Source organism: Pseudophryne corroboree, chromosome 8 (assembly GCF_028390025.1).
Source record: "Pseudophryne corroboree isolate aPseCor3 chromosome 8, aPseCor3.hap2, whole genome shotgun sequence".
Lineage (NCBI taxonomy): Eukaryota > Metazoa > Chordata > Amphibia > Anura > Myobatrachidae > Pseudophryne > Pseudophryne corroboree.
The window spans coordinates 479,256,484-479,273,161 of record NC_086451.1 but is presented as its reverse complement, the minus strand read 5'-3'; the positions used below and the strand labels follow the sequence as shown (position 1 = coordinate 479,273,161).

Sequence of the window (16,678 nt, the reverse complement as noted above, 5' to 3'; positions counted from 1 at the left end):
CTATCTGTGCATCGCTGCTGCATTACTGTTATCTGTGCATCGCTGCTGCATTACCCTATCTGTGCATCGCTGCTGCATTACCGTTATCTGTACATCGCTGCTGCATTACCATATCTGTGCATCGCTGCTGCATTACCATATCTGTACATCGCTGCTGCATTACCATATCTGTGCATCGCTGCTGCATTACCCTATCTGTGCGTCGCTGCTGCATTACCCTATCTGTGCATCGCTGCTGCATTACCATATCTGTGCATCGCTGCTGCATTACCCTATCTGTGCATCGCTGCTGCATTACCCTATCTGTGCATCGCTGCTGCATTACCATATCCGTGCATCACTGCTGCATTACCATATCTGTGCATCGCTGCTGCATTACCATATCTGTGCATCGCTGCTGCATTACCCTATCTGTGCATCGCTGCTGCATTACCATATCTGTGCATCGTTGCTGCATTACCATATCTGTGCATCGCTGCTGCATTACCATATCTGTACATCGCTGCTGCATTACCATATCTGTGCATCGCTGCTGCATTACCCTATCTGTGCGTCACTGCTGCATTACCCTATCTGTGCATCGCTGCTGCATTACCATATCTGTGCATCGCTGCTGCATTACCCTATCTGTGCATCGCTGCTGCATTACCCTATCTGTGCATCGCTGCTGCATTACCATATCCGTGCATCACTGCTGCATTACCATATCTGTGCATCGCTGCTGCATTACCATATCTGTGCATCGCTGCTGCATTACCCTATCTGTGCATCGCTGCTGCATTACCATATCTGTGCATCGTTGCTGCATTACCCTATCTGTGCATCGTTGCTGCATTACCCTATCTGTGCATCGCTGCTGCATTACCATATCTGTGCGTCGCTGCTGCATTACCCTATCTGTGCATCGCTGCTGCATTACCATATCTGTGCGTCGCTGCTGCATTACCCTATCTGTGCATCGCTGCTGCATTACCGTTATCTGTGCATCGCTGCTGCATTACCATATCTGTGCATCGCTGCTGCATTACCCTATCTGTGCATCGCTGCTGCATTACCCTATCTGTGCATCGCTGCTGCATTACCGTTATCTGTACATCGCTGCTGCATTACCCTATCTGTGCATCGCTGCTGCATTACCATATCTGTGCGTCGCTGCTGCATTACCCTATCTGTGCATCGCTGCTGCATTACCATATCTGTGCATCGTTGCTGCATTACCCTATCTGTGCATCGTTGCTGCATTACCCTATCTGTGCATCGCTGCTGCATTACCATATCTGTGCGTCGCTGCTGCATTACCCTATCTGTGCATCGCTGCTGCATTACCATATCTGTGCGTCGCTGCTGCATTACCCTATCTGTGCATCGCTGCTGCATTACCGTTATCTGTGCATCGCTGCTGCATTACCATATCTGTGCATCGCTGCTGCATTACCCTATATGTGCATCGCTGCTGCATTACCCTATCTGTGCATCGCTGCTGCATTACCCTATATCTGTGCATCGCTGCTGCATTACCGTTATCTGTGCATCGCTGCTGCATTACCGTTATCTGTGCATCGCTGCTGCATTACCATATCTGTGCATCGCTGCTGCATTACCCTATCTGTGCATCGCTGCTGCATTACCCTATCTGTGCATCGCTGCTGCATTACCATATCTGTGCATCGCTGCTGCATTACCATATCTGTGCATCGCTGCTGCATTACCCTATCTGTGCATCGTTGCTGCATTACCCTATCTGTGCATCGCTGCTGCATTACCATATCTGTGCATCGTTGCTGCATTACCCTATCTGTGCATCGTTGCTGCATTACCCTATCTGTGCATCGCTGCTGCATTACCATATCTGTGCGTCGCTGCTGCATTACCCTATCTGTGCATCGCTGCTGCATTACCGTTATCTGTGCATCGCTGCTGCATTACCATATCTGTGCATCGCTGCTGCATTACCCTATCTGTGCATCGCTGCTGCATTACCCTATATCTGTGCATCGCTGCTGCATTACCGTTATCTGTACATCGCTGCTGCATTACCATATCTGTGCATCGCTGCTGCATTACCGTTATCTGTACATCGCTGCTGCATTACCATATCTGTGCATCGCTGCTGCATTACCATATCTGTGTGTCGCTGCTGCATTACCCTATCTGTGCATCGCTGCTGCATTACCGTTATCTGTGCATCGCTGCTGCATTACCGTTATCTGTGCATCTCTGCTGCATTACCGTTATCTGTTCATCGTTGCGGCTTCCATGTAAGCAGCAGCAATGCTCACTCCAACCACACCAGGCTCCTTGTCATTATTAATTGGGGGAGGAGAAGAAAAAAAAATCGTACATAGTTTTAATGAAAAAAAAACTGTTAAGAAAATAAATGTAACACGATTCGGCAAATAGCATTCCATGTAATTCAGTTTAAAGATGGAAGAACGTGGCGGAATATTTGTGTAAGCCGCACAAATCAGACATCTGACACTGGTGAAAGAATTTGAAAAAAAAATAAAAGCCAAACATCGGGCACATTTGTGAATCTCGCCCTAATTGCGCTGTAACAACTGTGCACTTACACTTTGGCCTCTGAGTCCAAATGAGAAATTCTGTACAAACTAAAGAAACATCCTTAGAATAATAGCGGGGCGGCGAGCCATTAATCTGATCACGTCAAGGCTGACACTCGCCCTCCGTCATGTCGGGAGTTTGGGAATGAAAGGAGTCTTGTTCTGGGGCGGCTGAAAACTTCACCACAGGTGCTAAACTGCCCCGAAAACGTGTTCTCCAAATTCCGTCAACTTGTCATTTTCATTGTATTCTATGAGGTTCCGTTTCTTACTTGTTTTACCCCCCCCCCCCCCCCCCCCATCCACAAGAAGTTTGGACCGGCGCTCATATATTCAGCTTTTCATTACATAATTATTAAAAGATTACTTCACCTAAGTAGTGACAGACATATTTTTTAAGTATGACTGACTGATGGACAGATTGGGAATTGCAGAATTAATGGGTGCATTTCAATGCCTTGGCAGCACTGAGCGGTAATTACATCCACTGAACCACTTGATACATTTTTGGAACTGGCCCAATAAAACCATCACTGAGGCTTTTGACACTTTAACCTGCTTTAAATCATGGTTTCCTCCAACCGCAGAGCCGGCAGCATGACGGGAGCCGACTCCCAAGACTCACTTTTTAACAAGTTTTGTTTTTTATACCGCGTTAAATCATTCTGCTGAAAATGGCTTCTGTTCATAGAGGTGATTGCAGAAGGCGTCCGGCGGGTTTTAGCGGACAATATGGCGCTTCCAACCAGCCGTCTGCTTTCACTGACCGCTATACTGTAGCTCATCAGTGCAAATCCGCTGTAACGGTGTAGCCCCAGGATAATTGCCTTCATTGGGGATAATTTACTGCGCATAACGTATCTGCTGCGCGCTGCAAACCTGGCATGCTCCTCGCTTTGCGCCAAAGTCCACACTGTAGGTGTTGGCAGAATAACGGGAACTTGCACTGAGAGGGAGAATTGGGCGTTGGTGTTCCTCGGTGACTAGCGATGTGGAGCGGAGCCTACATGATAATCCCTTCTGGGGAGGAAGATTATTGAAATGACCGAGGTGGAGACCGCGCATTGCTTTGGCTTGTACACTTCGCAAAATAACTTCGCTTTGCACCAGATTTCGCCAGTGTCAGAGAGGCATGAAGGGCCCACCGGTGGGTGGGGGGGTAAATTAGGCCCATGTTTAGGGGTGTGGCCAGCCTCCAGAGGGGGTGTGGCCAGCCACCACAGATGCTAGGCTAACTATTAGAGAGTGCATGGTTTGGGCCTCTTTATAAATATATACAGTAATATGTACAGTCCAACCCTGGATCTCGTGTCGTCTCGTTCAATACTTGTAAGAAAAATTCACTTTGTGCATCCGTGTTGCATTTCAGCAGAGGAGGCAGTTCCAGCCTCCTCTTTCTCACCAATAATTGAAGCCTTTCTTGAGGCTGACTTGAGCAGTAGTTTGGGAGAGACATGACCATGTTTATATAGGAGGTGACTCTTGATGAGAAGACTCGCAATATTTCCTTTCTGTGTACGTCTAGGCGTCTAGATTGTGGAGGCTACGTCCAGCACTGTAAGGGCATGACTGCCTGGGGGGACATTTACGAACGATCTTGTTTGTAGTGAAAACCAAATCGCTGGACATCACCGGAACGTTTTACACTCAAATTCACGGATTTACTAAGCAGCATTTCTGACTGTCTGTTTTCTTCCAAGGGAGGATAAGAGTCAGCCAGTCGGCCGGTGCAGTCTTAGAAACCTCCCGGTGTGGGGCTGAGCGTGGTCTGACTCTTAGCCAATCAGTGCTGCAGTGCAGAGAACCGCGTGGGAACGGTCATTCGGGGCGATGTGCGGTGTGCACAGTACTGAACGTCCGTGTTCCGGGGAAACTTCGGCCTTTATTATTTCTCCAAGACCCATGGACTTCTACCTGGGTGCGAGTGTTAATTAAAGGGTAAACGCATTCAGTATCCGTGTACTTCATAAAAATAATATTCTCTTTACAGTGCAGGTACAGGTGCTAGCGGGGCCTTACTGCCTGGGCATGCTGGCACTTGTGGTTCTCCAGATGGGCCTATATCCAGTACCCTGGCCCCCTCCCCATCAGTGAGAGCTCTGTAGGAGCAGGGCCGCACCCAATGTTCCGGCACATACGGGTTATTCTGTGTCCCCGGCCCCGGTAGTGTAGCCTCCCGCTCTCTCATTTTCTTTGCTACTCCTGGAAACACTTTCTCTACACTGCAGAGAACACTGAATTTTAATTGCTAGCGATATATTGAAATGAGTGCGGCCTCTGGTACCTTCTGTACGAGTCTTCCAGGCTATTAAGCTCTTCTAAATATTCCCTGCATCTGTCCAGATCATATATCTCCGCTGTCATGTAACATATGGACAGTAAATAGTGTTGCTACAATAACAGATAATAACACAAGCTCGGCAGAGAAGAGTCACCTTCATCCCGTTTGTTTGTCTTGATTTATGGACTGAAGTGACAAATGCCGGAGAATCCTGTGGTTTTAAGATGGAAAATAAATCTGTTTGTTACCAGGTTCCAGAGTGACAATAGGAGCGACACTTCCCCTGTCCTACAGAGACTCTCTCTGCCTGTGAGGAGCCTCTCCGACGCTGCTGTGTCGGCATAGAACCCGTGCCATCCATCAGTCGTGTCCTGATGGTCCCCGGCGGGTTATACTCTATTATTTATATTCCCTGAACACCCCCTGTGCGGTTAAAGTTGCTTCCCGGCGCTTCTAGGGGGTCATTCCGAGTTGATCGGGTGAAAAAACAGCATTTATGCGTATGCCCCGCAATGCATACACGCAACGGACGGGTACGAAGCTCTTTGTGGTTGTGCTCAGTTTCTAGCGAAGTTTTTCTTCGCACTGACGGCTGCAAGAAGATTGAAAGAAAGGGGGCGTTTCTGGGTGTCAACTGACCGTTTTCAGGGAGTGTTTGCTAAAATGCAAGTGTGGCAGGGCGTTCGCTGGGTGGGTGTATGACGTCAAATCCGGACAGGAATAGGCTGAAGTGATCGCAAGCGCTGAGTAGGTTCAGAGCTACTCAGAAACTGCACAAACTGTTTTTGCAGAGCTCGGCTGCACAGGCGTTCACACATCTGCTAAGCTGAAATACACTCCCCAGTGGGCGGCGGCATAGCGTTTGCACGGCTGCTAAAAGTAGCTAGTGAGCGATCAACTCGGAATTACCCCCCCAGTACACTGCAAGTGGTGCGCAGTGCAAATAAGGTGCAAAATGTAAAGATTACTACAATATGCTCCTCCTTTCGGTGCTGCCATGTTGTGGTGGGCATCTCTCGCCTTATGGCGTATAGAAGCTGGGTGATTGACGACAAATCTGTACTTGGCACGTGTAAGCTCCAAACAAAAGTAAACTCCCTAAAAGTTGTTTGTCTGACAAACCCAAACCCTATAGATAACTTAGATATCTGCATCCTGGATATTACCCCTGTGCTCCGCATGCCGGGCGCAGATGGGAATTCTCTGCTCTCCGTATTCATCTCATAGAAACATAGAATTTGACGGCAGATAAGAACCACTTGGCCCATCTAGTCTGCCCCTTTTTTATTTTATCCTTTAGGCAATCTCAACCCTTTTTTAACCATAATTCTTTGTAAGGATATTCATATGCCTATCGCAAGCATGTTTACATTTCCCTACAGTCTTAGCCTCTACCACCTCTGATGGGAGGCTATTCCACTTATCCACTACCCTTTCTGTGAAGTAATTTTTCCTTAAATTTCCCCTGAACCTCCCCCCCTCCAGTTTCAGTGTATGCCCTCGAGTTCTAATACTTCTTTTCCTTTGAAGAATGTTTCCCTCCTGAACTTTGTTGAGACCCTTGATATATTTGAAAGTTTCTATCATGTCCCCCCTTTCCCTTCTCTCCTCCAAACTATACATGTTAAGATCTTTTAGCCTTTCCGGGTAAGGTTTGTGATGTAGGCCATGCACCATTTTAGTTGCCCTTCTTTGTACACTCTCTAATGTATTTATATCCTTCTGGAGATAGGGTCTCCAGAACTGGACACAGTATTCCAGATGGGGCCGTACCAATGACCTATACAGTGGCATTATCACTTCTTTTTTCCTGCTACTGATTCCTCTCCCTATGCAACCAAGCATCTGACTTGCCTTTCTCATTGCTTTGTTGCATTGCTTTCCTGCCTTCAAGTCACTTGAAATAGTGACTCCTAAATCTCTTTCCTCCTCAGTAGTTTCCATTATAGTACCCTTGATACTATACTTAGCCTTTGGGTTTTTGAGACCCAAGTGCATGATTTTGCATTTTTTAGCATTAAACTGTAGTTGCCACGTTCTTGACCATTTCTCAAGCCTACCTAGGTCATTAATCATTTGTTTGACCCCTCCCGGTGTGTCTACCCTGTTGCATATCTTTGTATCATCTGCAAAAAGGCATATCTTCCCTTCAATACCATCTGCAATGTCACCAACAAAGATATTAAAGAGAACTGGACCAAGTACAGATCCCTGGGGTACTCCACTGGTAACATTTCCCTCCATAGATTGCACTCCATTAACTACGACTGTCTGTTTCCTATCCTGCAACCAGGTTCTTATCCATTTAACTGATTTATAATCCACCCCCAGGCTTTCAAGTTTATTTAGCAGTCTGTGATGTGGGACAGTGTCAGATGCCTTACTAAAGTCTAGATATGCTACATCTACAGCTCCCCCTTGATCTATTATTTTCATCACAGAGTCAAAAAAGTCAATAAGATTTGTTTGGCATGATCTCCCACCAGTAAATCCATGCTGTTTTGTATCCTGTAAGTTGTTTGATTTAAGATATTCCACTACTCTTTCTTTTAATAGTTTTTCCATTACTTTCCCTACTACTGATGTAAGGCTTACTGGTCTGTAGTTACTTGCTTCTTCCTTGCTTCCACTTTTGTGCAGTGGAACTACATTTGCTCTTTTCCAGTCCTCTGGAATAGCACCTGTATTTAGTGACTGGTTAAATAATTCTGTTAAAGGTGTAACCAGCACATCTTTTAGCTCTTTGAGTATCCTTGGGTGTATCCCATCTGGTCCCATTGATCTATCCACTTTTAGTTTTGAAAGTTCTGTTAGTACCTTCTCCTCTGTAAATGTATTTTCATCTACCTTATTTTTATGAATGTCCTTGTAACTTAACTGTGGCCCCATCCCTTCTTCTGTAGTAAATACTGAGCAAAAATAATTATTTAGGCGATCTGCTATTGCCTTGTCTCCCTCCACCAAATGCCCACTCTCTGTCTTAAGTCTTATTATTCCTCCATTTGATTTTCTCCTTTCACTTATATACTTTAAAAAAGTTTTGCCCCCTTTATCTACTGACTGGGCCATTTTCTCCTCAGCTTCTGCCTTTGCATGTCTGATCACTTTCTTAGCATCCTTCCGTCTGTCCAGATACACCTCTTTGTCGTTATTATTTTGAGTCTGTTTGTATTTCCTAAAAGCCATCTTTTTTGCTTTCACACTAGTTGATACTTCTTTTGTGAACCACACTGGCTTCCTTTTCCTGGTGCTTTTCCTAACCATTTTGATACAAAGGTCTGTTGCACTTAGTATTGCACTTTTCAGTTTTTTCCACCTCTCCTGCACTCCTTCCAAGTTCCTCCAGTCTGCCAATGAATCACTTAAACATCTCCCCATTTTTGCAAAGTCAGCATTTCTAAATTCCAACACCTTTGTTTTTGTGTGACAGGAGTTGGATCCTGTCTTTATACTAAACCATACTGCTTGATGATCACTGGATCCCAGGTGCTCAACCACATATATATCAGATATCCTATCACCATTTGTAAGAATTAGATCTAATATTGAGTCTTTGCGATTGGGCTCCCTCACCAATTGCTTGAGAGATGCTCCCTCTAAGGAATGTAGAAATTTGCCACTTGTAGCTGAACTAGCAAAAGACCCCTCCGGTAAATTAAAGTCTCCCATGATTATGACTTCTCCCTTAAAAGCCATTTTAGAGATGTCCAACAATAGGTTCCTGTCCAAATCCTGCCCCTGGCCTGGTGGTCTATAGATCACCCCAATGCGAATAATGTCCTTCTTCCCAGTTTCTATGGTGACCCAAAGGGCCTCAGTTTTGGCTTCAATATTTTGTATTAAAGTAGCATTTATGCTTTTTTTCACATACATTGCTACCCCTCCTCCTATTCTTCCTATTCTATCTTTCCTAAATAAATTGTATCCTGGTATAGCTAAGTCCCAGTCATGATTCTCATTGCACCAAGACTCTGTAATTGCCACAAAATCCAGGTTATCCCTTGTCATTATCACAATTAGCTCTGGAATTTTGTCTCCTAAGCTCCTAGCATTTGCAGACATAGCTTTAAGAATTTTGTCTGTGCATTTGTTATTAGTAGCCATGTCCAGAGCGTACAAAATAAATGACAAGTTTAAAGTTGAAATTACCTGTTTGGGGATGTTGCTCAGTATTTGTTTTCTTTTACTAATCAGTAATCATACTCTGTCCTTTACACCATGACTACACCTTACTAAATATAAAGATATAGTACACCTGAACACAATGGGTAAATATTCAAAGGAGGTAAACACCAGTCAGTATGCAATAATAAACTGTTTCACCGAGCAACTTCCCCACACATGCAATGACATTTACAAGAAATCATTACATTAAGAAACATACATAAGTTTGCATAAGAGAGAACTGTAGTGAGCAGATTGGGGATGCCTTTTCATAGGTTTTTAAAAACAGATAATATGCATAAGATGAATTACATACTTTTGAGGCATTAAGGCAGTCCTTTTGTGGTAGTGTTGGTGTGTTGATGTTTCCCTTCTGTTTTCCTTCGGTTTAATGCAGGTATAACGCTATTTTTATAATAACACTTTTATGTCAGCACTTCTATGGAAGTACTACCAGCCGATGGCTATCCAGCCGTATACTAGACTTCAAATAGGAACAATATCCATGTGAATGCAATGATTGCAAACTCCACCCAATACAGTCCCCCTTTAAGCTAAGGCCATAAATTAGCTTAGAAAAACAGACATTACATACCAATAAGGCAGCCAACTATATCTCTACAAAGAGAAAAACATACAACAAAAAAAATCGCTTTTTCAATATGCCTAGACTATTCAATCATGATATTCATTTGACATAATCAGCAAATGCAGTACAACTTGCTGGGATGTGTAGTTCCACGAATCATACCTAGACTATTCAATCATGATATTCATTTGACATAATCAGCAAATGCAGTACAACTTGCTGGGATGTGTAGTTCCACGAATCATACCTAGACTATTCAATCATGATATTCATTTGACATAATCAGCAAATGCAGTACAACTTGCTGGGATGTGTAGTTCCACGAATCATACCTAGACTATTCAATCATGATATTCATTTGACATAATCAGCAAATGCAAATCTCCTCCCTGAAAGGTATTTGTTACAAACTGTTATACTTTATCCGTGTAAATGTTTATAGTTTTGTTATTAGTTTTTTGAATGACTAATAAATATACAGTACAGTGTACATAACATAATTTAGAAATCAGTATCTCCCTATGTTTCTCTATAGTTCGGTCTCACATAAACTAGAGTAATAGGTGGGTCCCAAGATACTGTATATTTAATATATAGACACGGATAGGGAGGGTACATAATCTAGTATATACAGAGCACAGGAACCAAATCAGCATAAGTACTCTTACTTGTGACATTGGGGGTCATTCCAAGTCCATCGCTCGCTGACGTTTTTCGCAGCGCAGCAAACGGGTTACTACTGCGCATGCATATGCACCACAATGCGCAGGCGCGTTGTACGGGTACACAGCGGATCGTTGCTGTGCGATGGATTTAGCGAAGAATCCATTCGCACAGGCGATCGCAAGGAGATTGACAGGAAGAAGGCGTTTGTGGGTGGCAACTGACCGTTTTCTGGAGTGTTTGGAAAAACGCAGGCGTGTCCAGGCGTTTGCAGGGCGGGTGTCCGACGTCAATTCCGGGACCAAAAAGACTGAAGCAATCACAAGGGCTAAGTTCAGACCTACTCAGAAACGGCAAAAAACTGTAAAACGCCACGGCGTATGTTAGCGCTATATAAATAAATGCTAATGATAAAGGGACAGACGGAATGGAAATCAGCGATTAGGGGAGAAATGTATTTTACTAGCTCAGTGTAGACTTATTACGCACACGCCTTGTAAACCAGATCCTTGTAGACAACGCCATCAGCGGATGATATACGGCTTATTGATTAACTAATGGCTCCGTGTGCAAGCTCTCAGCATCGCCATCACTCCATTCCTTAGTCATCTGGAAACAGTCATGTGTCCTCTCCACTGCGCAGCCTTCATTAACCCAACTAGTTATTCTATTTACATAATCATTTGTAATTTGGTTTCCTCTTAATTCGACCAGATGTTTTTCAAGTTTGACCCCGTGAGAGGCTGCGGCGCAGACCCCGTAGCTGGTGTCAGAGTGAGAGACGGTGACACCATGTGATAAATAGCGATGGCCGCCACTGTGTATATTTCCGGACTTCCCCAATGAAGCGTTATATATTTATTTTTTATGTTTTTTACTGTGCCACTCCAGGAGAAAGTGAAATTTACTTTCATGTAACAGGATGATAAATGTTGGTTTTATTCAACTGTGAGAGTAGCGGCTTCTGTTTCTGATATTAAATAAAAAAATATAAAAATAAAGCGGGAGCTCTCCGCTGAGATTTGGAGTGCGTATGTGGGTAGCGTGGTGCTCTCGTGTCTAAATGCGCAGAGATGAGAGGCTCCAGGCGCCACGTGACGGCAGAACACGCTGCTCGTAGGGCCTGCGCATTAAATTACAGCGCCGGCTTTCGTTTTGACCGTTGCCGCAGTCTTGCTGACTGTCTTTGAATGATAGCACTATGTGTTGTTTTTCTGCGGGCGCAGCCGCTCGCTAAGTACTCGTGGTAAGGGCTCTTTTCTCCTGACGTAGCTGAAACAGGTAATGAACGCACTGCTTGACATTGAGTTTATTGCATGAGTGCTGTAAACACAGGTTATATATTCACCGGGAGACAGGTGCTGGAGATGATCGCAGAATTTGTTTTAATTAAGTAACGGCAAATGTACGGCCGTGTCAGTTCCTAAATCACAAATGTGTTTTCCATTTTAAATAATGGCAGAAAGTGGACCTGTTAGGCCTAATAATGGATTTGCTTACATTGCAGATTGTGCATGGTAATGTTCTCCCTGGTTTGTGCTGGAGAAGCGGCCGTGTAACTGTGGATTATTAAATAGTAAAACTGAATTACCATCAAATTAGAATCTGTCTGTGTGTCCGGCGGAAGGGATGGGATTTACTTCCTTCTCTGCCCTCTACCCAATACAGAGTATCTTCCTTCTCTTCCCGATACAGAGTATCTTCCTTCTCTTCCCGATACAGAGTATCTTCCTTCTCTTCCCGATACAGAGTATCTTCCTTCTCTTCCCGATACAGAGTATCTTCCTTCTCTTCCCGATACAGAGTATCTTCCTTCTCTTCCCGATACAGAGTATCTTCCTTCTCTTCCCGATACAGAGTATCTTCCTTCTCTTCCCGATACAGAGTATCTTCCTTCTCTTCCCGATACAGAGTAATTTCCTTTTCTGCCCTCTTCCCGATACAGAGTAACTTCCTTCTCTGCCCTCTTCCCGATACAGAGTGACTTCCTTCTCTGCCCTCTTCCCGATACAGAGTGACTTCCTTCTCGGCCCTCTTCCCGATACAGAGTGACTTCCTTCTCGGCCCTCTTCCCGATACAGAGTGACTTCCTTCTCTGCCCTCTTCCCGATACAGAGTAACTTCCTTCTCTGCCCTCTTCCCGATACAGAGTAACTTCCTTCTCTGCCCTCTTCCCAATACAGAGTAACTTCCTTCTCTGCCCTCTTCCCGATACAGAGTAACTTCCTTCTCTGCCCTCTTCCCGATACAGAGTAACTTCCTTCTCTGCCCTCTTCCCGATACAGAGTAACTTCCTTCTCTGCCCTCTTCCCGATACAGAATTACTTCCTTCTCTGCCCTCTTCCCGATACAGAGTGACTTCCTTTTCTGCCCTCTTCCCGATACAGAGTGACTTCCTTCTCTGCCCTCTTCCCGATACAGAGTGACTTCCTTCTCTGCCCTCTTCCCGATACAGAGTGACTTCCTTCTCTGCCCTCTTCCCGATACAGAGTGACTTCCTTCTCTGCCCTCTTCCCGATACAGAGTGACTTCCTTCTCTGCCCTCTTCCCGATACAGAGTAACTTCCTTCTCTGCCCTCTTCCCGATACAGAGTTACTTCCTTCTCTGCCCTCTTCCCGATACAGAGTTACTTCCTTCTCTGCCCTCTTCCCGATACAGAGTAACTTCCTTCTCTGCCCTCTTCCCGATATAGAGTTACTTCCTTCTCTGCCCTCTTCCCGATACAGAGTAACTTCCTTCTCTGCCCTCTTCCCGATACAGAGTAACTTCCTTCTCTGCCCTCTTCCCGATACAGAGTTACTTCCTTCTCTGCCCTCTTCCTGATACAGAGTAACTTCCTTCTCTGCCCTCTTCCTGATAGAGTAACTTCCTTCTCTGCCCTCTTCCCGATACAGAGTAACTTCCTTCTCTGCCCTCTTCCCGATACAGAGTAACTTCCTTCTCTGCCCTCTTCCCGATACAGAGTTACTTCCTTCTCTTCCCGATACAGAGTATCTTCCTTCTCTTCCCGATACAGAGTATCTTCCTTCTCTTCCCGATACAGAGTATCTTCCTTCTCTTCCCGATACAGAGTATCTTCCTTCTCTTCCCGATACAGAGTATCTTCCTTTTCTTCCCGATACAGAGCATCTTCCTTCTCTTCCCGATACAGAGTAACTTTCTTCTCTTCCCGATACAGAGTAACTTCCTTCTCTGCCCTCTTCCCGATATAGAGTTACTTCCTTCTCTGCCCTCTTCCCGATACAGAGTAACTTCCTTCTCTGCCCTCTTCCCGATACAGAGTAACTTCCTTCTCTGCCCTCTTCCCGATACAGAGTTACTTCCTTCTCTGCCCTCTTCCTGATACAGAGTAACTTCCTTCTCTGCCCTCTTCCTGATAGAGTAACTTCCTTCTCTGCCCTCTTCCCGATACAGAGTAACTTCCTTCTCTGCCCTCTTCCCGATACAGAGTAACTTCCTTCTCTGCCCTCTTCCCGATACAGAGTTACTTCCTTCTCTTCCCGATATAGAGTATCTTCCTTCTCTTCCCGATACAGAGTATCTTCCTTCTCTTCCCGATACAGAGTATCTTCCTTCTCTTCCCGATACAGAGTATCTTCCTTCTCTTCCCGATACAGAGTATCTTCCTTTTCTTCCCGATACAGAGCATCTTCCTTCTCTTCCCGATACAGAGTAACTTTCTTCTCTTCCCGATACAGAGTAACTTCCTTCTCTGCCCTCTTCCCGATACAGAGTAACTTCCTTCTCTGCCCTCTTCCCGATACAGAGTTACTTCCTTCTCTGCCCTCTTCCTGATACAGAGTTACTTCCTTCTCTGCCCTCTTCCTGATACAGAGTTACTTCCTTCTCTGCCCTCTTCCCGATACAGAGTAACTTCCTTCTCTGTCCTCTTCCCGATACAGAGTTACTTCCTTCTCTGCCCTCTTCCCGATACAGAGTTACTTCCTTCTCTGCCCTCTTCCTGATACAGAGTTACTTCCTTCTCTGCCCTCTTCCCGATACAGAGTAACTTCCTTCTCTGCCCTCTTTCCGATACAGAGTAACTTCCTTCTCTTCCCGATACAGAGTTACTTCCTTCTCTTCCCGATACAGAGTTTACTTCCTTCTCTGCCCTCTTCCTGATACAGAGTTACTTCCTTCTCTGCCCTCTTCCCGATACAGAGTAACTTCCTTCTCTGTCCTCTTCCCGATACAGAGTTACTTCCTTCTCTGCCCTCTTCCCGATACAGAGTTACTTCCTTCTCTGCCCTCTTCCTGATACAGAGTAACTTCCTTCTCTGCCCTCTTCCCGATACAGAGTATCTTTCTTCTCTACCCTCTTCCCGATACAGAGTAACTTCCTTCTCTGCCCTCTTCCCGATACAGAGTAACTTCCTTCTCTGCCCTCTTCCCGATACAGAGTTACTTCCTTCTCTGCCCTCTTCCTGATACAGAGTAACTTCCTTCTCTGCCCTCTTCCCGATACAGAGTAACTTCCTTCTCTGCCCTCTTCCCGATACAGAGTTACTTCCTTCTCTGCCCTCTTCCTGATACAGAGTTACTTCCTTCTCTGCCCTCTTCCCGATACAGAGTAACTTCCTTCTCTGCCCTCTTCCCGATACAGAGTAACTTCCTTCTCTGCCCTCTTCCCGATACAGAGTTACTTCCTTCTCTGCCCTCTTCCTGATACAGAGTTACTTCCTTCTCTGCCCTCTTCCCGATACAGAGTAACTTCCTTCTCTGCCCTCTTCCCGATACAGAGTAACTTCCTTCTCTGCCCTCTTCCCGATACAGAGTATCTTTCTTCTCTGCCCTCTTTCCGATACAGAGTAACTTCCTTCCCTGTACTCTTCCCGATACAGAGTAACTTCCTTCTCTGCCCTCTTCCTGATACAGAGTTACTGTGTCCATCTCATTATACAACTACTAGAATACTTGCTGAGTCTCTCCCATTACAGGTTAAACCGTACAAGGTTTCATATGAAACCTCAAAAGAAATATATTTATTCAAAATGTTTGGATCCATAGTTGATTTTTACTGTAAGCACTGGGAGTACCATCCTTAATGATATATTGCTTTTGCTCAGAGCTGCTACTAGACATTTAGCTACTCGTGTGAGGACCCCTTGTGTCTGCCCGCCCACCACCCAAACATAAAAAAATTAACGCCCTAGTTTGCAGCCTTGCCTATGCTATATGTATACAGTATCTGAGCCCTGTGGAGAAAGAAATGTGTATTGTATATTGCACTATATGTATGTATGTATATATGTGTGTGTGTGTGTGTGTGTGTGTGTGTGTATGTGTGTATATATATATATATATATATATATATATATATATATAAAAAATGTGGAAACTCCACACTGACCAATATTTTAATTACCAGAAACTTTCTGTAAAGAAGCAAAATAAGTAACTTCTTATGAAATTGCGTCCACAGCGGAGAAATGAATGTATGGTTCTGTTGTGGTAAACGTGTCCCTTCCTCTTCATCCTCCAGGTGGAAGTGAATCCTCGTGGGATAAGGAGAAGCTCCAGTCTCCGATCACCACCAGTGGCTCTCAGCATGGACTAGGACACGTCACTTTGTCCGGACAGTCCGGGATCGGAAGTACACATCCGTTGAGTCCTCTCCAACAGAACCACCTCCTGGCCAACAGTACGTATAGTACGTATAAAAGAGAACACAACCAGGGTCCAATATGTGGCTGATTAGTGGTGGGGTGAGGTCAGGAAGATGGTATCCTGTTTCTAGGTCGACAGTCATTAGGTCGACATGAGTTTTTCAAAAATGTTTCATTTTTTGTACTTTTCCGTACTTTACGTTCCACGTGGACTACAATTGGGAATAGTAACCTGTAATAGCGTTAGTAGAGCGTGGCACCGTACCCGAAGCCTGGCGAGCCGTGCGAGGTGACACTGTGCACTAATTGGGGTTCTCGTCACTTTACGAAGAAAATGACACCAAAAAAATGAAGAAGAAAAAAACGGATGTCGACCCTTTTCCATGTCGACCTTGTTCAGGTCGACCTAAAGAACGTGTCAACCTATTCCATGTGTTGACCTAGTCACTGTCGACCAATAGTGGTCGACCCTATGATCCACACCCAGGAAAATAATGGTTACAAAGTGTCCTGAGGAAGACCAGGTGAGCTCATGGTCTGCTATTCATCAAAGGGAAATATGAACTCATTGGCCACATCAATAACATTCTCATATGGCTACAGAAGATTTCTTAACCAGTTCATAACCCCCAAAAAGTTTTTTAGGATTAAGGCCTCTGTATTAAAGTCATCCACAAGTATATCAAAATTACTTACACTAAATAAATGCATAAATAGATAGATACATTTAGAAATAAATAAATGAAATATTTTTTTTTAGTGTAACAAAAGATTGTATACGGTTCCAAGAAAGTTTTTGATTGATTAGTGTGA

At 44.7% G+C, this 16,678-nt stretch overlaps 1 protein-coding gene across 6 annotated transcripts in view; it reads left to right on the top strand.

Annotated features, from left to right (window-relative positions):
• Positions 1–16,678, top strand: part of DACH2 (dachshund family transcription factor 2) — a 731,638-nt gene that overhangs the window by 455,403 nt on the left and 259,557 nt on the right. For 4 of the 6 annotated variants that reach the window (XM_063938386.1, XM_063938384.1, XM_063938388.1 and 1 more), the window contains one exon: positions 15,742–15,909. In XM_063938386.1, the coding sequence (XP_063794456.1) occupies positions 15,742–15,909 (168 nt within the window). The remainder of the gene's footprint in view (positions 1–15,741; positions 15,910–16,678) is intronic. The other 2 variants (XM_063938387.1, XM_063938385.1) reach the window with 1 other exon arrangement.